Genomic DNA, 23129 nt, shown 5'->3' on the forward strand with positions numbered 1-23129 from the left:
TAAGGGCTGTCTTTCTCTCCAAACACAAGGTGATGTAGGATTTATCAACTGTTTCTCCCAGGGATTTTTTTTTAGGAAAGCTGAAACTGCTTAAGGGGAAAGAAGGAGCCCCAGGTGCACCATGGCCCCTTCCTATAAGCACACCCAGATTTAGAAATACTGAATTACTGAAAAAGTGTCTACAAACTGCTATGTTAATAAGGTCAGGTGTAGCTAATTAACCATCATAGTCACTGCTGTCATATTCAATCTCCTAACAAAGGTAATTAGCACAGGAATCAATCTAAAAACCCCTGCATCTCCCGCCTTCCGGATGAAATATTTTTAAGAGCAAATTATGAACTCCTGCTCCCATGTAATTATTTTCAAATCATTATTCTGTGATGAGACAAGGCACTGAAAAGCAGCTCAATGAAACTTTGGTCTTTAAGGTTGTTTCTACAGCAGTTTTCTTGGTTGTCTGTTAAAATGCATCAAACCAGACTAACTGCAGAGTCCATCAAGATATAGGTAAGTAATGAATGATGTTAATTCTAACTGGCAGGATGGGCTGTTTTTTAATGACTCAAACTTTTAAATGAGAAAGGAGGCTGAGGCTAAGCAGACTTAGAAAATTTCAGATGCTGCTTAATGGGTAAAGAGGAAAGAATTATTCATTGTGGCTCTCGTTTCTTCTTCTCAGCATAGCAGCGAGCTTAATTTGGCTATAGAAGTTCAGTCGAGTAGAGCAGCGAATTGCTGCACATGGTCCTTCCTTTTCCTCAGAGCGCGGTGGACACGATGTCCCAGGTTCGAGCCAGGGCAACTCAATTCTTGCAATATTTCGCTGTGGCCACAGGGTGGTGGTGAAGATCTTACAGAAAACCTCGTTCCTCTGCGGTGCTGAGGGCACGTTCTTTGATACGTGCAGAGCATACGTGTCGCTTCTTTGCAGTGTGGTGACACCCTCAGTCACTGTTTGCAGTCACTTGAACCAACAAGGGTGAATTAAGGCCACTTCTTCTAACACATTAACTCCTGTTACTTTTGGTTTTATCCTCCACTGTTGATGATCAGCGTTCAGGGAGTTGATGATAAGCTCAGTTGACTTCCACTAGTCCTTAGCAGCAGTTTCAGTAGCTTCAAGAAGACATAGTCATGAATTGAATTATAGCTTTTTCATATGATTCACAAATAATATTTAATTTAGCAGCCCAATAGCTTTGACTGTTGCTTGAACAACTAGATAGGGAGCCTGCTAATGACACATGATAAACTTTGTAATTCTATTTATTTACTTTAATTCAACCTTGTTACCTCTTTTCCATAATCTCCTAATAATTGTAATGCTACATTCTCAGCATTTTTAGTTTTAATTTCCATAGTTTTTTTCCCCTAAATCCATTGTAAATTACTTGATTCAGAAATTAACTTCATTTCATATTTTAGCAGCATAATAATAGTGTGACACGCCTTCCATTGCACAAATCAACCCAGCTATCACATTTGTGTGATGTATTTACAAAGGAACAGGGAAATTAAAGCCTTATTAATCCATTTTAACATTTTTCTTTCATGTAACAGTGGTAATAGGCAAAGTATGGAGCACTTCAGCTTAATATTGGAATAAATAGAAAGTTTCCACTTTAAACCTGCTTTAATTATTGAACAGCTCTCAAAATTAAATCACTGACCTTTGAGAATTTAGTGACCAAACAAGTGCTTGTCCTCAAGGCACATATCGGCGTGTGCATTCCTTTACATGAAGCTTTTACAGTCAGTTTAAAGATGCCCAAGAACACTGCAAATGCCAAGTGAACGAGGTAAGAACAAAGGTCCTATATGTGTGATGATATTGATGTCAGGTTGTGGAGTGCATGTGTGGGGACCACACTGTCTGTTCTTTAGGCAAAAAAAGCTTCTCTAGACAACTGGGAATGGGGCTCTCTGTAAATGGACAAGGACGGTCAGACTTCTCCATGGGATGCATCATATCCTAACAGTGTCATACAGAGCACTTCTTCCTTTTGCACTTTCCTGGGGTCCTTTGACTAAGGTAGCAAGTATCTATATACCTCAGAAGGAGAAAATGTTTTATCTATTTTCACCTTTCTTTACTGCCAACCAGCAGCAGCAGATAATGTGGGATTTTTCTGGATGGTGATCAAACCTCTCTGAGTAAATCCATTGGCAAAGACACCATAAATCATTTCTAATAATAGTTCCAAAATGGAGAACTTTTCTGAACACAGAATAAAAAGATTAAAGAACGTGTCCCAAAGCTAAAGTCTTACTCTATAAATTAGGTTAAGGATGTAATTATTCTTATTGAGGACATACTGGTGTCTCTCTACATGGTACTTGTGTGCATTGTTTCATGAGAGTGAGAAATTGTGGTGAAGAGATTAAAGAGAAGACATCATTTTTCAGTTAACGCTAGTTAATATTGCAAAAGAAATAGCGATCTTACTCCACATTAATAGAAGAACCAATTCCAAAGCAAATTTGTATAAAATTTACTCATACTCAATCACTTTTACCTGTTTAAGTATTTAATCTATAAAGCTGAAGCTTCTGTGCATTAGACATTTATGAATCTTAATTCCAAATAAAACAGGTATTAATTTTGTTGCTATGTGTTTTTTATTCCTGAGTCTAATCCCAACAATTGCTCTTACACTCAATTAAGCCATCTGTGTCCAGGATTAAGTCTTAATGTATTTCAATGGGCCTATAATAAAAGAAAGTATATAGGAGGGACTCTCTTGAAATGATAAATATAAGCTGGACTTTTAGTAGCAAAGTTGCACAAATTGGGAGCACCCAGCTAAAGACTTGTTTTTGCCAAAATGCTCTTACTTGATCCCTCACACCTTTGCCCTCATCTCACAGTGCTCCAGCTCTAACCCCTCCTCTGAGGTCATTTAGCTTATTAACCCAGTAGGGGACTAATTCAAGTGAATAGTAACAAAAAAATTTATAAATTAAAAAGTGATTGCTTTGTGCTGAATGAGGGGGTTGAAGTGCCTTAGCTCACCTCCCATGGCACCATCTCCTGTAAGATGAAAGGTACCTGTGCAGTCACACGTAGGTGGAGGGAGAAATGTGGATGGAGAATTGTGTAAAGCTAATATTTTAAATGTAGAATGATGCTATGACTGATATCTTCATTAAATAAGTATTTAAAATAGCATTCAGTAGTCTCCAGGACTGTAATTAATGCTATATAGAGATTTATAAATAAAACAAAAGAATAGACATGATGAAAATCCATTTCCTTATTTTCCTTCCTCCACCACCCTGCATTCCTTTCTAAGGTACACATAGTCAGATGTACTTTTTCTTCTTAAACATTTCAGCCAAAGTCATATAACCTATCTAAAGAATGAAAAGCTGGATTGTACTGCTGGCTATTGTAGTCAGCACAGCAGAAACACAAAACCAGGACGTCTGCACCCAAGGGTTTCCTGGCATCCCTGGCAATCCTGGGTACAATGGCATACCTGGTCGTGATGGACGTGATGGGTCAAAAGGAGACAAGGGAGATACAGGTACTATGTTCAAAATGAATGATTTAATATAGCAAATGCAAGGCCATTCACTCCCAAATTTGTCTGTAGTTACTCTGCATGAATGGGATTATTCTGCCTAGCCTTCAGAAAACATTTCAGACATTTATCATTTACCTGCTTGAAGAAGGAAATATAAAGAAAGGCTTAATAATGAAAGCAAGACAGCAAATACTATGGAGATGTCAGGTTCATGGGATAAAAACAAAAGAAAAAAAAGGCTTTACATTCTATCATGGGAGTATTTTCAAGTCTATTTGAAAAATTTAAAGCCTGCAAACCTACTCCTACTCCTCTGAGATAGAAACTATATTTCTGCAAAGAGCTTCAAGCCCACTAAACAAAAAAAGCAACAAGTGATACCTTCTTTGGTATAGTAGGAAATACTCAGTGGTAAGAAGATTTCTCTTTTTTATCTAAATTATACATTTGTAGGACTTGATGCTGAGTGTGCCTACTTGTTATAACTCAAGAGTCACTAGAGTAAGTTCAGAAATAGAGACTATTGAACAACAATGTAGGATTTACGTCTGCTCCAGCAGGCTATAATAGAGATTTGTATGAGATATCAAAGCCAGAGATAATCTCAGCAAATCTCAGCATCCTAAAGATAATCACCCCCATAATACCTTAAGCCTTAGGTTAATGATGGCCCCTGTATCCATGCTGGAGTATCAGGGTCTGGGTTGCACAAGGTGATAAATCTGCAGGTGTGTGGACATGTAACACTTCATCACCTTTTAAAATATAGAAAGAAACAAAGATTTCCATTATCATCTGAATAGGCACATACATTTAACTGCCCTCTTTTTCTGTGTGCAGAGTTACAAAAAGGTATGAAAAATAGTAAACCTAGAGCTTTCTTATTTTAATTTATTTTCTAAAGCCCCTTCCTGCACTCCAGTGGGTTATCATGATACCGTTGGATTCTCATACCCAACTTTTTTCCTAAATTCATCTCTTATGACTATACTGACTATTCCTTGTTTGAACAAAGTGGGGTGAATGCACCATTCTTTATACTCTATGTAGTATACTTTATACTCTTTAGGTTTAATACATGAGAATTCATTTTCTTTCTTACCAAGTCAATGAAATTTCAGCATTTGCTGGGATGCACCCACTGTGCAGGAAAATGATAAAGAAATGTCCATATGGCTGGGGAGTTACTCTTGAAGTATGATTACCACCAAACTGCTGACTCTGTTTTTCTTCTGTTGCTGCTCTCAGAATGTATCCAGTTATTTGATCATGGACCTCTTGGTCTTCTGTACTATCTCTGTACTACAAAAATAATAATTCTGTAATTGCTCTCTGTAGAGCAGTGGAAAATCCATGTCATGCTAGGTACAGGTATCAAGAGTGTGAATGCCTTCCTCAGCTTTATAAGCATTATTATTCCACTGTAATAATCCATTACCATCGGTCAAACTCCTGCACATGTGTCTTTTTGACGTGGGAGTCCACCATTCATAGAATCATGGAATCATTACAGCTGGAAAAGACCTCTAAGACAATCTAGTCCACCATTAACCCAGCACTGCCAGGCCCACCACTAAACCATATCCTTGTTTCACTGCTAGGCTTCATGCCCCAGCAATGCTTCTTGCTGAATTTCCATGAATGGAGGCAACAAGAGAAGCTGCCTCCTCTTGCCTCATGGCAAGCTGGTAATCCTTGCCAGGTTATAACAACTGTACATGTCTCAATAATTTACCTCTTTATGCCAAGGATTCCTTCTGCATCCAAAAAGCACTGTCCTCAAGCAGAGTTTCTCTGCTCTTTGTCAATCTCTTCATAAGATAAAAGTGTCAGCAATGGCAGACACTAGAAGTCAGGAATAAGGGTATGATTTGCATCACTGTTTGTCCAGGCTTGATGAGGAAAGATTAAAGAAGGACTCTTCCAAAATTTTCTGATAATTTGTTTAATGAAAATCTGTTTTTATTTCTGTACTAGGTGAACCAGGAGTTCCTGGCAGTCCAGGAAAAGATGGTGTCAATGGGGAGAAAGGTGAACGAGGTCAGAGAAATGTTTCAGTTTAATACTTGTCTAAGAACTGCTGCCCTTGTGTTTGTGAAGTCATCATACAACCTCATGTATTTTAAATTAATTTCTAAATTGAGAGCAACAAACTGTACAAACAGCATTATTCCTAACATGAGAAGCCAAAGGCCATTGAGCAGAATTGATCAGCTTCTTTTCCTTATGGATTGAGTATATGTTCTGATGGTCTTTTGTCCATCAACTGCTAAAGCACCTTTCATATCATGAGATCTTCACCTTCAAAACCCTGTGCAACAACCAGAGCAGTTTTGAAGGCTTTGATCATCAGATCAATGGTGGGTGAAGGGTAAATAAAGCATAGGGTGCCAAGTACCTGGTTACTTGGCACCCAGGACAAGAAGCCTTTAGTTTGCTGCAGTAGCAATCTATGTAACCCAACAAAAGTAGGAATTATACATAGAAATTATATGTAGAAACATGTGGCAAGCAAGTTCAGGATGCTGTAAAAAAAAAAAACCCTTCCTCTTCCTCTGTTTTGTGAACACTGCCCCCCATTTTGTATATCAAAGGCTGTAGAAAAGCATGGAGAGACGCTGCTTTTGTATGAGATGATGTGAGCTGTCAGTGCTATCACCAGCCCATAGACAACTTCCTTTCTTTGAGCTTATTCTTGCTGCTGCCAGCCAAAGCACCTGTTTTCTAACACAATAACAGGCTCTTTAGACATTTGCTTATCCTGCACTTAAATGTATGAGAAACTGTGTGTACAGTCAGCATAGTATGCAGTGGAGATGCACACCTGCACATGTATCTCCTCATGATGAAACTCAGTTTGTGCCTTCCAATGGAGAATCACAAAAAAGTGTGGAGTTGTTTTGTTTTTGTTATTACTTGGTTGTTTGGCTTTTTTTCCCCTTTAGGAACCAATGGGACTGTTGAAGAGAAGGGGAACAAAGGAGATAAAGGAGAAAGAGGACCACCTGGGAAACTGGGACCAAAAGGATTTATAGGATCAGTGGGTTACAAAGGTCAGAAGGGAGAGCTGGGACTGCAAGGACACAAGGGGTTAAAAGGAGACATTGGACCCATAGGTCCAAAAGGGACAAAAGGTGAAATTGGCCATCCTGGAAGAGTTGGTTTCCCAGGGCCGATTGGCCCGATTGGTAATCCAGGTCCTAAAGGTAATATTGGAGGTATAGGGCCACAGGGTAATCCAGGAATTCAGGGGGAAAGAGGCTTGAAAGGAGACAGAGGAGACAAGGGGAATGTAGGTGCCCCAGGAGTCCTGCCAAGGAGTGCTTTCAGTGTTGGCCTTACAGCCAACACCAAGTTTCCCCCTCCAAATCGCCCGATCAAGTTTGACAAGGTGCTGTACAACAGTCTGAATGACTTCAACTCAGCTACTGGCAAGTTCATCTGCAGACACCCCGGTGTTTACTATTTCACCTACCACATCACTGTCTACTCAAGGAACGTGCGAGTAGCTCTCGTTAAGAACGGCATCAAGATGCTGCACACGGTGGACAGGTACCAGAGCGGAGAGGACCAGGCCTCGGGAGCCACCATCCTTGAGCTGCAGGGAGGAGACGAGGTGTGGCTGCAGGCCCACCAAGGAGAGGCTTTCAATGGGCTGTTTGCAGACGGCGATGACGACACCACCTTCTCTGGGTTCCTCCTGTTCAGCACCGCTGACCCACTGGAGCCACTGCTGCTGCCCACCCCATAATTCTGCATTATCCCTGAATGCTGCATGCCCGTGCCCTTCAGCCCTTCCTAAGAAAGCTGTTAATCTGCTGGACAATTTCTACTGGATTCAACAGAAAATGGTTGGCTTCAGGAACAGCTTCTGCACAAGAGAGGACAAGCCTTCAGAATCTACAGTGCTGGGCTTAACACATTAGTGGTTTGGTGACTTACTGTCACAGGGGTGTGTGCCCTAGTTCTGACAAACGAATTTTAAAGCAAAGTGGGATGAAATAAAAGACAAAAGTTCCAGAATTATGTTGCGTGGGACATCTTTTATAAACAAGAAGCAACAGTTGCTTCCAAGCCAGTTTGTATCTTCCAATATGGCACATATAAATGGACTTGAAACTTGGTTAGTTTGCATCCAACCACTTTAAAATAATTTTTAAACTTGAAATTAATGTTATTTGATACCTCTACAGCAGCTGCTTGCTGTGTGGTGTAAGCAAGTTTCATTGTTTCATTTACACCTTTTAAATATGGTTCTTTGCTCTCTGTGTAGTCACAGGTCTGAAATTGAGCAAAACTGAGTGATAGGACAAAGTGTCATGTGGATTCTCTGATGTGGGCAGATCTTCAAGGCCAGTGTAAAAATACAGCATAAAGCTGCTGTACTCCAGAATTAGCTGGTGCAAAACAAATTCTCCCAGATTAAAGATAATATTTAATCAACATGGAAGCAGCCATGCCAGACAACTGATCAAGAGAAATTTCCATGCCGTAAAACATTAATTCTGTCATTTTTTTCCTCGAATTTTTTTTTTCTTCCCCCCATCCCCCTTTTCTTCTAAAACTCAAAAATATTAAAAAAAAAAAAGTTGGGAAGTCTCATTCATTTCTCTTAGAAGAGAATAAAGTAGAGATGCCAGTGGAGATGGGTGAGCATCACGAAATTCAGTGCAAATGCGGTGCTGTGAGCACAAGGCCTGGCTTTCCCTCAGCACCTCAGGGTGCCGGGGAATGTGGGCTTGTTCCCACAGTGGTTGAACCCCGAGTGTGGAGCACAGATCCAGACGGAAAGGGCACGGTTAATTCAGGAGGAACAGCTGCACTTCTCAGATGACAGCGACGGAGACACAAGGGCACTCAGGCGGAGAGAAGGGTTATGTGAATTTTTCAGTAAAACGGCAATTTTTTCCCCCGTAAGCCACACGCCGCCTAGTTTGTATCACAGGAACATCTAGACCGACAAAAAGTTTTAAAAGGGCCTTAAGGTTTATCTGGAGAACGTGTAGGGCAGATATCAGCCGCCAGACTCCCCGGTGCGGCCGGGTCGGGCGCTGGTGAGCCGGGGAGCGGCGCAGGCCGCGGGAACGCTGAGAGCCAGGGGCAGAGGCGCCCGGCGGGCTGAGGGGCGGTGAGAAGCCTGAGCTCCGCCTCTCTCCGCCTCCTGCCGCCGCTCCTCCCCTCAGCAGGGACGCGCGGAGGTCGCGGCCGAGCGGGGCGTGCGGAGGCCGCGGCTGTGCCGGGCCCGCTCCGCCATGCTGGGCGGCTGCCGGCGGGCGCTGCCCGCGGCGCTGGGCCGGGCGCTGCGGGGCCGGGCGGCGGGGCAGGGCGGCCGGGCAGTCAGCACCAGCTGGTGCCCCGTGGGCACCGCCTTCGATGCGAAGCAGCAGCAGCAGCAGCAGCCGCTGCGCGGCGGCGCGGCGGGCAGGGACACGGTGAGCGGCGGGGGGGGAAGGCCGGGCCTGCCCGCTGGCAGCCTCGTGCTTCGCTCTGCTTGTCTGAACCGTTTTAAGGGAATTTTTTGGGTTGTAATTTTTCTCTTGAGTGGTTTTTTTTTTTTTTTTTTTAATTTTAATATAAGAGTTTATATGGGTTCTGGTAAACGCTATGACTTTTGGACACAGAAGCATTTGACAGTGATGGCCTTGTACGTGGGAACGCTTTGAGCCTCAGTGGTGCCCATATGTCCATAAAGTGAGATTGCCCCTTCCATTACCCCTTCCCTGCCGGCGCTCACCTGTCAGAGCCACGCCACTGCACTCAGACAGTGCTTCAGGAGCAGCCACGCTACTCGCATCCTCTTACCTGGGCGTTATTGTTGATGTTTTGCCTTTGGCAGAAAAGAGATTTCTCTGCTGATTTGGTGACAGTCGGGTTTTCTGATGCGTATCTTTTTAGGGTGAGTCAGGGACGTTTGTTAATGTGTGTCCAGGGAATCAACAGGCTCCCGGAGAGGGTAAGATGGCACAGTGCATACAGAATAGGTGCAGCTGTATAATCCAGGTGTTTGCCCGCTGACTCAGCTGTTCCTGCCATGGTGCCCAGCCTGGTGGAGCTGTTGAACTTTGGGTTTTAAGGAGGACAGATCTGACCTTTCTGTTTATAATCTGGCACTTGCTTGGGAAAGCTTTCTTCAGGTTCTCATGCCTTCGCAAGGACACTGGTGTGAGTCTTGCTTCAGGAAATAATCCAGTTAATATTGTCCATTTGGCAGGTCTAGGGAATGAGTTCCACTTGATTCACTTGGCCCACAGTTCTTTTGGAATACAGGTGTGTGTTTCAGGCTCACAAAGAGACTGAATCAAATAGGATGTAAATGCTGAGACCACGTGAAGACAAAAATGTTTCAGTCTTGTAGCCAATGCCATTAAAGAACAGAGAGAACTGCACTGGGCTTAATTTTTTGGTAATTTTAAATTTTTTATGTTAAACTTGATATCATATGTAAAAGGAGTTCCATGGACAATTTATCTCTAAGAGGAGATACATCCTGGTCACAGAGCACTGCATGCACAGGAAGAGCTCGATTGGGAGGATGGGTAATGATGTAGGGCAGCAGGAAGACCTGGAGCTCTCAGGGATATTGCAGGACACTGCATCCTCTGGCTGAGGATCTGAGTGAAAGGGCAGTCTTGAGTGTCTTACACAGCAAGCATTATTCAAGAGTGCTGTGGTACAAGTATATTTATGTTTGTGTACACACAAACATAAAAAAAATTCCTTTTTCAGTGTTCAGTTCCTGTTCCCAAATAATAAATTAAAACATGGGAAGTCTGAGGAAAGGTTTTCTTTCTTCAACAAAAAAAAAAAGGTGCTTTTAGCAACAGTGACAGAAAAAAAGAGGAAAGAGCAACCCAAAATGTTCCAGATGCATACCTGAAGGGTCGCTTTTGCTTCAGAATACATACTTGTACAGATGAGCTGTCAATTTGTAGCTTTTTGTTTTATTTGGATAAATGCTAGCAAGCTGTATGCAAACCTGCATCTGACTGCTATAATACAAAGAGTTTGCAGAAAGTAGATTATAAACTGACTGCAGATTTGAAAATCTAGATTGTGATTTTTAGATACTGAGGTTGAATTTGGGAAGGGATAGATGTTATGTGAAATCACATACCTTTCATTGTTTGAAGCTGTAGTCAGGGGGTGAGGAGATGCTTGTGTTGTAGTTGGGCGATTGCAAAGGGAGTGTATTGCTTGAAGAGATGTTGCTTTAACTTAAATTATATTAAAGAATTACTAGGATAAGGTTCTTCACCCAGGGCATGGTTGGGCACTGGAACAGGCTCCCCAGGGAAGTGGTCACAGCATCAAGCCTGACAGAGTTCAAAAAGTATTTGGACAGTGCTCTTGGGCCCATGGTGTGACTCTTGGGGAGGGTGCTGTGCAGGGCCAGGAACTGGACTTCAGTGATCCTTGTGGGTCCCTTCTGTCATGTGGAATTCAACACAAAACTTTTCCAAACAGTGTTAAAATGATAACATAAAAGCAAATCTTTAATTGAAAGCCTTTGAAGTGCACAACATGGAGATATGTACATGTGATACAGTAGTTCCACAGTTTTTATAAGGTTAGTTGATTAGTATACCTATCAAATATCGTCCAATTAGAAGAGCAGTTGGGTTAGATAATTTCTGCCCTGGGTTCAGCCCCATTGGAGTCCTGTCCCCCCTCGCTACCCACCCCTGGATCTTCTAACTCTACATTTTATTATGTCTATGATACATGGTGCAAAATAAAGTGTCCTTGCTAAACTAACAGGCAAAACTAAACAGAATTTCAGCAATGCATCAATAGGAGTTTTCTAACTGTGAAAAAGGGAGCTGGAAAAGTACTAGAAGTTGTAACTATGTATTAACAGCTACAAATACATAAAAACCAACAATCTCTAGGCATCACTTCCAGCTCAGGGGATTCTGTGGTTCTTTGAAATCTTTTTCCTGTTGTAGGCCTGCACTGTGGAACTTCTCTATCTGCTAGCATTAGTAATTTTGTTTGATCTGTGGTAGAACCTCCCTAAAGCTCTTCCACAAATGTAGAACCTAAGTGCCATCTACATTTACCCTGCACAAATAAGTGTGTTCACCGTGCCTTGTGGGACAGAGCCAAGCTTGATAGGAACTTCAGGAATAAAACTTTCCATTCCACAAATATTTTCAGTTGTTGATTATTCCTTTGAGGTCTTTTTCCAGTATTGGGGGGCTCATTTAGTGAGCCTGAGACAACTGTCCTGTTGCCTGCAATCTCTTGATATTTGGTGCTGCTGGCAGACTGGTAAAGTGTTACAATATACTAGCTAGGGTCATTTTGGTAAAATTCTGTAGTGGCAATTCAGTCTTGAAACAAAGGTGCAGAAATCAAGGAGGGCAGTAGTGATGTGTCATTGTGTTCTGTACTGCAGGGTCTGTTTGGTGTTCCAGAACTGAGCTGTCCAGAAGGATTTCAAGAAGCACAGCACAAAGCATTGCAAGAATCGGAACAGCTTGTCCAAAAGGCGTGTTCAACACCACCTGGGCCAGAGACTGTGATGATCTTTGATGAGCTTTCAGATAGCCTGTGCAGAGTAGCAGACTTGGTACATTACCTTTTTTATTTTTACATAAATTCTTTTAAACGGGCTGAGCTTGCATCATGTTCCATTTTACGATTTTCTGCACTGTGGTAAATAGCAGATCAGCTCCATGAAGTTTTGTGTTAAGACAGAAAATTAAATTCATTGAAAGTGAATTACAAAGGCTTTTACCAAAGCTAAATAGCTAAATACAAATCCTGTTAAACTGTCCAGTTATTTTTAAGACAGATGCAAAAATTGTATAGAAGCTACAACAAGAAAAACAACAGTGAAATCATACTTGTGTTTCTGTTGCATTATTAATACATAAGCCCTCCAGCATTGCTTTATTGTGGAAAAGAGAGTTTTGATTTCAGAGGTACAGCTGTAGTGGCAATGCACATGTTTTAAATTATGATCATTCAGAGGTGAAGGTCCATAAAGAGCTTTCAGAGTAAAGGCAGCAGATGAAAATCAACATTATCACTTTTTTATTAACAGAAGAAAAAGGCAGCAATTTCTTAGATCGTAGTTTTTGTGGTCCACAGATTTAGAGTACTTGGTCTGATATTCTGCATCACAAAATTTTAATACAGCATTTCATATTCCTCTCTGGAAGTTTGCCCAAAGTATATCTTTTATCAAAGCATCATTCTTTGCTGGAAGGAAGTAGAACCAACCTTCATACTGAAATCAGTTCTTAGTGAATAGGTTTTTTCAGGTCACTTGGGTTTTCACATTTGAATGTCTCTGTGTGTTTTCAGTTCTCCTATCTTATTCTTTTGTAGAATTAACACATCTTTTGTGCTGGGCACTTTTTCCTTCTGAAAGTACTTATAAGCTGTGTCAAGTCACTAGTTCTTATGTTTTGTATAGACTATGTCTAATTCTGTTTAATCAATCAATCAATACCTAAGTAAAACATTAGTGTCAGAATTCAATGGCCATAGTTTTGTATCAGACTGCTGAGTTAAAATTATCTCCTTTGTACTATATTCAGGCTTTTTATGTTCACACATGCACAGCCTGCAGAACTGTTTGAAAGTTATTTGGTGATCATTATCTGTTGTTAAGAATTTTGATATCTTTCATTCAGCACCTTTTCTGTCAGTATTATACAGGATTTTAAAAAGGAATTCTTAGGAATGCTAAAAATTTTAAGTATGTAACATTTCTAAGGCTGCCTTTTCAATCAAACTGCAATAATATTTTATACTGTCAGCTTGTTGCATGTACTTTCTGTGAAATTGTGCTTAATGTCTTCAGTATATTCCTAGACTTTAAATACATTCTTAATATTTTAAGTCTGTCATGTCAATGCTAAAACCACTCTGAATTCATGTCAGCAGTCCTGGAAGCCCCTAGCTCCCCAGCCATTTTTAGCATCCTTCTAGCCTTATGAGCCAGCCCCCTGAAATATTTTGAGATTTACAAAAAATCAGTATTTTTTCTTATTAGGAAGTATGCACATTTGGTGGTGTACTTTCTTCTTAACTAGAAAATTAAGTTTTAAAAATCTTTTAAAATAACATTTAAATATGTTGGAGTAGCTCTGTGTTGTATGGACTCTTAAGACACACACTACTTAAAATGTTTTAAGAAGTGTATGAATGAATGATGTTTATTGGAAAGAAACAGGCACTGTGTAGTTTAATAATTGTCAGCAAAGTTTCCCAACCAGCTTTATGTTTTAGACAAGAAAAGGCAAATTCTCCTAAGTGATTGCATAGAACTGTAGAAATAAATATTAATATAAATAGAACTACTTGAATGCAATTTATTTATAAGCCAGGATTTTTTTTTATTTGTGTTTTTGCTTCACTGTTTTCTTCTTCTGCTGCATCAGGCTGATTTTGTAAAAGTTGCCCACCCTGACTTTGCATTCAGAGAGGCTGCTGAAGAAGCTTGCAGAAACATTGGTACTGTGGTAGAGAAGTATGTTTTCTTCTTTTTTCTTTGTTTTTGTTGTTTTTGTTTTTTTTTTCTATTTCCATACACAGCTTTAAAAATTACTGTATGATCATCTATGAAAACAGCAATCAGAAAATACTTATGCTTGGGAACAAAGCTTCAGTCTTCTGTTACAGATATTTAAGGGTTTAGTTTTGTTACAGTATTTCCTGAAAGGTTTTTCTATTTTAGTTGCAGTTTATGGCTTCATGTCACTGAGGCCCATCAAAGGCTCAAGTAACATTTTTCTAGGACTTGTGACAATTCTCTAGTGGTTGCAAAGTTTATGTACAAAATACTTGAAGGTGGATTTCTAAGGACTTTGATTAACACACCATGTATAACAATATGATTTTAATATCTGAATGCCACTTCAGATACAAAAGTTGTAGAAAGAAAAAATTATTCACATATTATCTTGAGAGGCTCATAAACTGTTGTGTGCATGTGTTTTGTTGCCCACTGTATCCCACCTGGGAGTGCAGGATAAATCTGATGGACACAGTGCTGTCTGCATGGGGACAGTGCTTGATGTGTGGAAATGTTCTGGGGATAGTAAGCTCTTAGTTTGTCTCAGTGGCAGTCAGCAGCACATTTATCTGATGGCAAATTTGAGCACAGGTTTTCCTTTAATTAAGTGTTTTCAAAGTAAGGATTAGAAAACCATTCTCCCACCTTTATGCTCTCACCGTGTTTATCTTTGTTCATAAAAAAATAAGCAGTGTTAGACTTGTTCATATTGCCACAAAATACAGTCCAGAAGTATTTTTCTGTCCGATGCACAAGACACCTGTTTCCATGCTGGTTTGTCCACACATGCTCTGTATAGAAATTTTCTACTTTTTAACTGTGATTGTGAATCAGAAAGCATTTTAAAAATACTGTCTTTGGCTTTTAATGTTAGTTTGTCATTTTAATGTCATCATTTTTAAATACTGCCTTTGAATGAGTAATACCAAGAAGCTGAAATACTAGTCTGTTGCTAACACATGATTCTTTTACTCTGTATCTTTTCAGATTAAATACAGATGTTGAACTGTGTCAGAGTCTGAGACGTCTGCTAGCTGATGAAACAGTAATGAGTACCTTAGATCCAGAAACCAGGTACTTATTAATGCATATAGATCTTTATAGATTGTAAATAGACTCTTGTAGATTTAGATTCTTAGATGGTATATATTGTTCCTTATTGTACTTATATTTTGTGTTTTCTTAAATTAATAAATGCAGTTTTGGAAAACATGCTACATCTCCATTATTAATTTATTAGTCACTACCAAATTACCTGCACAGGAGTTAGGAAGTTTGTAGTTGTATAATCTTGGAGAATGTGTGTGACTGTAGAGCACGAGATACATTTATACTGAATGACTGAGATCTTGCAGGAACAAAAAAATGCAAACTTAAGATTTCCATCAATAATACTCTTTTGATTAAAACTATAATGTGATAAAACTATACTGTGATGTATATATCAATATTTTTAGGAATAAAATTAGGGAACCTTCTATAACTTGATTTCACTTTATGGAAGTTTATTTATATTTTTCAAAATAAGTTTAGCAGTGTATTTATTGAAAGCTTACTTTATGATTGCTGTAATAGGTTTTATTAGCTGTTTGTGCAGTTACAGTTTTGAATTATTTATTCACTGACATGGTTAGACAAGCTTAATGCACAAGTTATTTCCTCCTTCTTTCACCATGATCAAGGATGTTAGGTTTGGAAAGGTATTTTTCTGATGTTAAGATAAATTAAGTGTGAAAGGAAATTAAAATGGTAATTTGTACAAATTGGTTGAACATCTAAATTAAGGTACTGGAATCATTTTGAAGGATATTTTCAAAGCAGATGACTAAACTAAGAACAAAGGACAAATTGTTTCTCACTGAGTAAATTGTTAAGGACCTAAAACATAGGAAATATTTGTCTCTAATAAAAAGATTCATATAACTGTGGCATTATTCTCTGTGAAAGACATGAAGCATAAATAACTACTAAAGACAAAATCTGTTAAGAAATGATGCTTACTATGAAATGAGGCTGTTTTAACAGGGGTTTACTGTATTTTTAGGCGAGTGGCAGAACTTTTTATGTTTGATTTTGAGATCAGTGGCATTCATTTGGATGAAGAAAAGGTAATTTCTGGCTACAATGTATGAACAGAAATTTGTCTGTCTACAAAGACCAGATAATGAAACACGTGGGATGTGAAATCACGTAATTCTGGGTCACTTTGTCCTGTGTGGAGCTTTGTTGCCTTAGAAGTGATTAATTTTGTCTATTTTAAATCATTTCTAAAGGAAGTTTTTACATAGTTGGTTGTTCTTCCTAGTTTGGTCCTCATCATTCCTTTCAGTTCTGAGGAGTTACAAGCAAGTCCTGGGATCCTGTTTTCTTTCTTTGGTGTCTACATCAGATATTTAAGATGGCTGCTCAGCTGTCAGAACAACATATTTACAGAGAGGGAAAAGCAGCACTCCATGCACCTTGTTGATAGATTAATTAAGTGTGTTAGAAGGGATCAGGAGTGTGTCCAAGCACTCCTGGGGTGCTCACATAACCAGAAGTTGTAAATCTTGTTCAAAATTGAATATCTGAGCATGGCCTGATTACCTGTCTTGAAGCTATTACATAGTTTTGCAGTAGTTAGTGATGGATATTCCAAACCTAGCAGATTACACCATGCTCTGTGATATGGATGCTCTATCTGTTCATAGTTCCTGTCACTGTATAAAGTTAATTTCTTTTTTATTTGGGTCATCCCCTCCAAAAAGATCTGTACAAAAGCTTTTCTACCAGACTGATGCTATAGAGTTACTTTGAAGATCATGGTTTTAATGGTGTTCTGTGACCTAGAAAATGATTCTAGAATATATTTTTGCAATTTCTTTGTCCAAAGAACAACCCTGAAACTTCAGCTCTTGGGTTTATGTCTGATTTGACTATTGGTTTTATGGTGCTTCATCTCCTTTCAGTTACAATTTCATTTATTTTTGCATGTTTTTCTCTTCCTCCTCTGCCTATCCCACTTTTCTTGCTTGCTGCTCAGTGTTTATTTTCAATTCCCATTTAAGACTTTAGAAATCCTTCCCTGTTGTAAGTTGAAGTTTACTTCTGCTACAAAGAATTTCTGCCTCTTAAAATAAAACTCAAAGATAAATTTTAGAGATAAAGGGTGGGAATGGGAGGACAGAGATCACATTGCCATTCTTTGGACTCTAAAAGTTATGTTGTATGTGTACCCTCAGCCCTCAGCCTTTGTTTTTTTTAGCTATGAACCCAATAAAGACCGTACTCTACTAATGTGAGCAAGTTCACTGAAGCAAATCTTGCATGATTAAATGTATGAAATACTGTAATGATGGTGATAAAACTCTAAACCACAAACTCCTAAGAGAAGGGTTGAAATACTGTAAATAGTTTACAGTCTCCAGAAAACAGCACAATACAAACAGGAAGAAGACAACTTAATTCTATATGTGTTTTAGGGTATCTCTCTCAAAGACACTTCTTTTTTTTATTCAATGTTTTACATAGCAATCAGTTACAAGCTAGCAAAGCTTATGTAAATTCTACTTGAACTCCATTGTACGTTTTCTTACTGCAGAAACAGGGGCATTTTCTTTGAAATTTCAATGCTTTGTGAGAATCTGATCTTGTTGACTTGCCCTGCATTATGTCTTTGTTGATTCTGTAGGTATAATCTTAAGTGTTGTATTTTATGCTTCATTTTTGAAAGAGCCCTCTAAGGTTTAAAAACTTTGAGTCCTTCTTGTACTGTGTCTGAAGATATTATTTTCTGCTTTATTTTTCTTACAGCGTAAAAAGGCAGTCGACCTCAACGTCAGAATATTGGATTTATGTAATGAATTTCTGATAGGAACTCACATTCCCAACAAGATTGACAAACATGTTTTGCCAGAACATATTCGGTATAATTTTACAGCTGAAGGCAATTACTTACGAGTTGCTGGTCTACATGCTGATTGTCCTGATGATCTGGTTTGTATTCCCTCACTTTGCTTTAGCATCCTTTATGCCAGAGGTGCATATCAGTTATTTGATGTGTTAGTGAGGCAAATGCACTGTTATTACTAACAAGGAAAAACTTTTGTAGGATGTAATGATCAATGGCATATTTGATAGTAGCAGGTATGAAATAATGGCTGTGCAGATCCTGAAAGGCTGGAGGAGGAAGAGGGGCAGAATACAGTCTGTATTTTAGGCAAGCACACTTCAGTTTATTCAGAGGTAGAATCCCATAAAATGCTGTTCTGAAGGGTAAAGGAGCTCAAGAGAGCAGGTAGTTCTCTAGAGGCATCGTTCTCCAAGCATGTGAGAGTATTGAGATACTCAGTATTAGTGCATCCTGATCCTTAGAAGGCCAAGCAAATGTATCAGGAACCAGGCTTGGCAAGAAGATAACTCTTAACAAAGCTTCATCTCCAAAAGATAGCATACATGGAGTGGAAGCAGGTGCAAGATCCAGGGGAGGAATGTAGAAACATTGCCTGTATGTGTAGGATGATGTAGGGAAGTCAAAGCTCAGCTGCAGCAGTGACTTGGAAGGGACATCAAAAACAACGAGACAGTTACTGCTGTATTGGTTCTAAAAGCCTGAGCAAGGAAAACATGGACTCAGTGCTGGGTAAGGCGGGTGACAGTGGCAGCAGACAAGTAAGGCTGAGATGCTCATCACTTTCTTTTGCCTCAATGTTCATCTGTGATTTTAGTCCAAGGTAGGAGATTACAGGCTGGATTGGTGGAAAACCAGAGAGGTGAAAAAACTAATTTCATGATCACACTCAGAGAGTAGTGGTTGACATGCACCCTACAGGAAGATTGGTAGTGGAGGAACTCTTGCAGGATTCTGTTCTGGGTTCCCTCATTAACACATTTATCAGTGATGTAGAGGAAGTGACAAGAGGGCTTGTCTACCAGATTTGCAGGAAAGAGCAAATAGGGAGGAACAATCAATACACTTGAAGGTCAAGGCTGATATTCAGAGTAGCCTAAATGCTGGGATAATGGTTCAGTGGCAGTCTTGCATAATTCCAAAAGAATAAGAGAAAAATCATACACCTGGAAGTGGACAATTCCTGGTTTAGGGCAGGCTTGGACTGCCTGGGTGGCAGAGTCCCACAGTGTTGGTGAGCAGAAAACTGGGCATGAGCCAGCAGCGACCTTGGCAGCAAAGGGACCAACAGCATCTGGACTTCTCGGAGACCGAGGGAAGAGATTAGACCCCCACTCTTCAGGAGTGTCTTCATCAGAGGCCACCAAGATGGGCAGTAACAGGAATGCTTGCACTGTGAGGAAGGGCAGAGGGATTTGGGCTTGTTCACCCTGTAGCAGAGAGGGTCTGGGGGGGTCCTGACAGCCTGCCAGTACCTACAAGGATGACATGGAGAAAATAGAGCCATGCTCTTCAGCGTGGTGCATGTTAGGAGAACAAGTATCAAAAGTCACAGGTTGAGATGAGAAGTGCCAGCTGGAGAAGCTTTTCCTGCTCACAATACCCAAGCAGTGAAATAGTGAGGTCATGCTGTCTCTCCCATATATGCAGGGTTTCAGGACCAGACTGGAAAAAGCTTTGTGTGACTTGGTCTTAGCTCATAGCTGTCTCCGCTTTGTGCAGGAGGTTGAATTAGAGACCTCATGAAGTTCCATCCAACCTGAATTATTCTGAAAAAAAATCCTACTTTAGTTAATGTTGTTTTTCTAAAAATTAATTTAGAGTTATAAATGTAAAATTAATTTAGACTCATTGAAATGTGGCAGTGGCTCCCTAGACTTTTAGATACAATTCTAGGATCAGGAGCATATTAAAACATTCCAGTTTTCTTCCTTCACTTATACTATGTAGAGAGAAGCTTAGTCCAGATGTAGGCAAGTATAAGTTGTTGCTGGATTTCTTGAGTTTATTCCATATGTAGAAAATAAAATTATTTGTGATTGGTTTGTGGAACATAAAAGCATTTTATCAAATTTTATGAGTCTCCAGGTAGTTTTATTTTCAGTCATGAAAAGACCCAAACTATCTAAAAACATGAGAAAGGGAGAAAGTTTGTGGGCAGATGGGCAGACTAACAGTTTCCTACTACAAAAGAAATAAGGCTTTTCTCTTCCTCTCTTTACTCTCCCCTGACCCCATCTCTTTTTCTTTTCAGATCCTTCCATAAGCAAACTTAACTGATATGCAGAGAACAATTTGGGTTTATTTTCAGAAGTTATAATGAGTTAAGACAGCCCACAGAGTGGTCTGAAAAGCACAGATGTTGGCATAAAGAGGGAGTTGATGAGAAACTGTTGACAGGAGTAGAGAGCAGGACCCTTTTTGGCAGTCTTGATTTCTTAGGCTGTCTCACTGCATTTCCTCATTCCAGTTTTAATGGATAAGAGAGCTGTAATTGTCAAGCAGTTGTAATTACTATTGTTAAAAGGCTTTAGGCCTTTTCCCAACAGTATCAGTGAAATAGGGCTGTTGTGCCAGATCTTCAGTTACATCACTTGTTACAGTTAAAAATTGCTCCGTAGCAATGTAACTTGCTTTTTTTTTTTTTTTTTTCCTTGTATTAGGTGCGAGAAGCTGCTTACAAGATTTTCCTCCACTCAAACACTCAGCAGTTGGCTCGATTGGAGGAATTGCTTGTGAGCCGAAACAGCCTGGCACAGTTGGTTGGCTACGACACCTTTGCTCATAGGGCTCTTCAGGGAACAATGGCCAAAAATCCAGGTATAAGGCATATATGGAAGGACGTGTTGAGATTTGTAACGTGTGAGGTTAAAGGTTGTTAGTTTCTTTAGCTAAGTTTACACATACTTCTTCCAGTGAAGTGTTTTATTGCAGTTACATTTTGCTCTATGCCGTACTCAGTGCTCACTGTAAATAACAGTACGCACTGAGGAGGATCTGGTGTTTTGGTTCAGAATTGATGATCACCCCTTAGATTATGAAGGTGTCATTATCTCAGCATGTAACAAAGTAAATGTAGTACTAAATTATCTTGAAATCATGTCAATGGAGTAATTTATTAAAAATCTAAAGGAATTTTTGTTTGGAATATTCTCACGTAAATTTAACATCCTTTAGGGAAAAATAATTTTAATATTTTTGCCTTCCATCTAGAAACAGTAAGACAATTTCTGGAGAAACTTTCTGAGCAGTTGTCTAAAAGGTATGTCTTTTCCACTAAGTGTTTTTTTAACCATACTCTTTATTTCAAGAGTAGAGGGACTTGTGCACTAATAAATTAGTCAGTGCTGCTATTATGTACTCTAATGAAACAAAAACTGAGACTTCCCCAAAATTTTGAGAGAAGGCTATTTGCTTAGAATAAACTCTGTGTCTGTGATCAGAGAACACCCAGGACTGAATGTAAGAAATGCAGTGAACAGCAAACAAGAAGACCAAGTTGAAGTGCAGAACACCTCTCCTGGTCTTCATGCCATATACACAACTCCATATATTTTGCATCTCTAAACAAATTTCCCTGTTTGTCCCTCTTGCCACCCTGAGCTCCACACAGCACAGAACAGTCTCATCAGTGGGTATAAATGAGGTGTGTTGTAAGAATGGCAATGTTTTGGAGCTGTTCAACTGAAAGAAGAGGGACTTAATTTTAAAGTACTTGAATGGCAGAAGCAGAGTGAAAGGGTTTTTCTACTCTTATATGAGGGCTTGCCATTTTGTATAGTCATTTTAAATAGTACTATAAATCTCTGATGATGGACATTTTATTAGGACGGAATATTATCATGTACTGTATTTCACTGCTCAAAAATCTTCCATTAACATTTTCCTCATAAAAATATTTTTCAGAACTCAAAAAGACTTTGAAATGATGACAAAGATGAAAATGAAGCTCAACCCCCACAATTCAGTAAGTTACATTTCCATATGTGATTGTTTTGTTTCTTTAAAAAAAATATCGTATAAGGTACATGTTCTACAATTACTTCTACTTTACTGTACAAGATGTAGTAGAATTAGAAACATTCTCTCTTCTGGCTTCAAATGCTTTCTGACTACTGAGTTGCTGTATTAAAACCAAGTATTGAGAGAGCTGTTGGTTTATACAAAGTGATACTGAGATAACCAGAACATAAAGCAGTGAAAGGGGGTATCACTTTGCTTTGAACTAATTGACTCATTTGAGAAATAAAGGCTGTACTTTAGGTTAGATTCAAGTCCAGTTTATATACTACACTGAATGTATCTTAATGCTGTACATATCTAGGTTTATCTTTTTATTTGAACTGAGTGTATTTCTTGAAATCTGATATGAAGTCCTATCATATAGTTGAATGAGAAGACTGATCTTCAAGAAGTGTTAAAAAAGTTTTCAGGTTATGGTATATGATGCTGTTTTTTGTTTGAGCCCTAACTGTTTCCCATTATGTTTTAAAATTCTGTGACTTGCTGAAACTGCAAAAATACTCAAGTGAAGCAAAACTTTTACTTTGGGTTCACTTGTTGTCCATTATCGTAATTATAAGCTGGAATTCTCTTTCAGATGCTGATGCCATGGGATCACCCCTACTACAGTGGAGTCCTTCGTGCTGAGAGGTAAGCTCCTTATGTTCCTGATTGTAATGTAAATGAGTGTCCTTGCAATAAAGACAAAGAAAGTACTCAATATAAACAGGATTTCTTTCTTTGAAGATATACCTCAATATGAAAAAATAAATATTATCTAGTGGGAGAGTAATATTTTGTTAAATTTTTTAGTTACTTCTGGAATGCCTGTGTGGTATTCCATGGCCCTTGTGTTGTTGTGCAGGGAAGTATTGGCCCTCTTTGAAGATAAAGAGGATGAAGCAGTCTCAGAACAGATAGAAGATCTTTATTTTGCTTTTAGTTCTTAGCTGGGCTGTAGTATTGTTTAAAAATAAATTTTGAACACTGATTACAATTCAACTCCTCTTAAAATTTTAACTTCATTGTGCTTCTTACCGAATGTACAACTTTATCCTCTTCTGCGTACTTGAAATAGCAACTTGTTCAGTAAATCTTTGCTGCTTATGAATAGAATCATTCTTATCTCTCTTGCAAAGACTGGCAAATAAATCCTTAACACAGATTTAAATAGTGCACA

The 23129-nt window shown here is 39.2% G+C and overlaps 2 protein-coding genes across 4 annotated transcripts in view; both read left to right on the forward strand.

Moving 5' to 3' along the window:
- The first annotated feature begins 417 nt into the window (after window positions 1–417).
- On the forward strand, window positions 418–7553 carry LOC102111560 (uncharacterized). Of its 3 annotated transcripts, none has more exons than XM_088051498.1 (4): window positions 418–510; window positions 1714–1802; window positions 5508–5570; window positions 6476–7553. In XM_088051498.1, the coding sequence occupies exons 2-4, from the start codon at window positions 1787–1789 to the stop codon at window positions 7279–7281; spliced, it is 885 nt and encodes a 294-aa protein (XP_087907624.1). In that variant the 5' UTR covers window positions 418–510; window positions 1714–1786; the 3' UTR covers window positions 7282–7553. The 3 variants fall into 3 exon arrangements, with proteins under 3 accessions (XP_087907624.1, XP_005516816.1, XP_087907625.1); XM_005516759.2 differs by lacking the exon at window positions 418–510 and adding an exon at window positions 3339–3530 and having other exon boundaries at window positions 1682–1802; XM_088051499.1 differs by lacking the exon at window positions 418–510 and having other exon boundaries at window positions 1700–1802.
- Window positions 7554–8782: 1229 nt separating this feature from the next.
- Window positions 8783–23129, forward strand: part of MIPEP (mitochondrial intermediate peptidase) — a 66801-nt gene continuing 52454 nt past the window's right edge. The window contains exons 1-10 of the mRNA XM_005516267.3: window positions 8783–8962; window positions 11929–12102; window positions 13925–14013; window positions 15046–15132; window positions 16103–16166; window positions 17851–18033; window positions 20611–20767; window positions 21161–21209; window positions 21854–21914; window positions 22548–22600. Of these exons, the coding sequence (XP_005516324.2) occupies window positions 8783–8962; window positions 11929–12102; window positions 13925–14013; window positions 15046–15132; window positions 16103–16166; window positions 17851–18033; window positions 20611–20767; window positions 21161–21209; window positions 21854–21914; window positions 22548–22600 (1097 nt within the window). The remainder of the gene's footprint in view (window positions 8963–11928; window positions 12103–13924; window positions 14014–15045; window positions 15133–16102; window positions 16167–17850; window positions 18034–20610; window positions 20768–21160; window positions 21210–21853; window positions 21915–22547; window positions 22601–23129) is intronic.

Source organism: Pseudopodoces humilis, chromosome 2 (genome assembly GCF_049639895.1).
Source record: "Pseudopodoces humilis isolate 2021_Gansu_Grassland_sample_001 chromosome 2, ASM4963989v1, whole genome shotgun sequence".
Taxonomy (NCBI): domain Eukaryota; kingdom Metazoa; phylum Chordata; class Aves; order Passeriformes; family Paridae; genus Pseudopodoces; species Pseudopodoces humilis.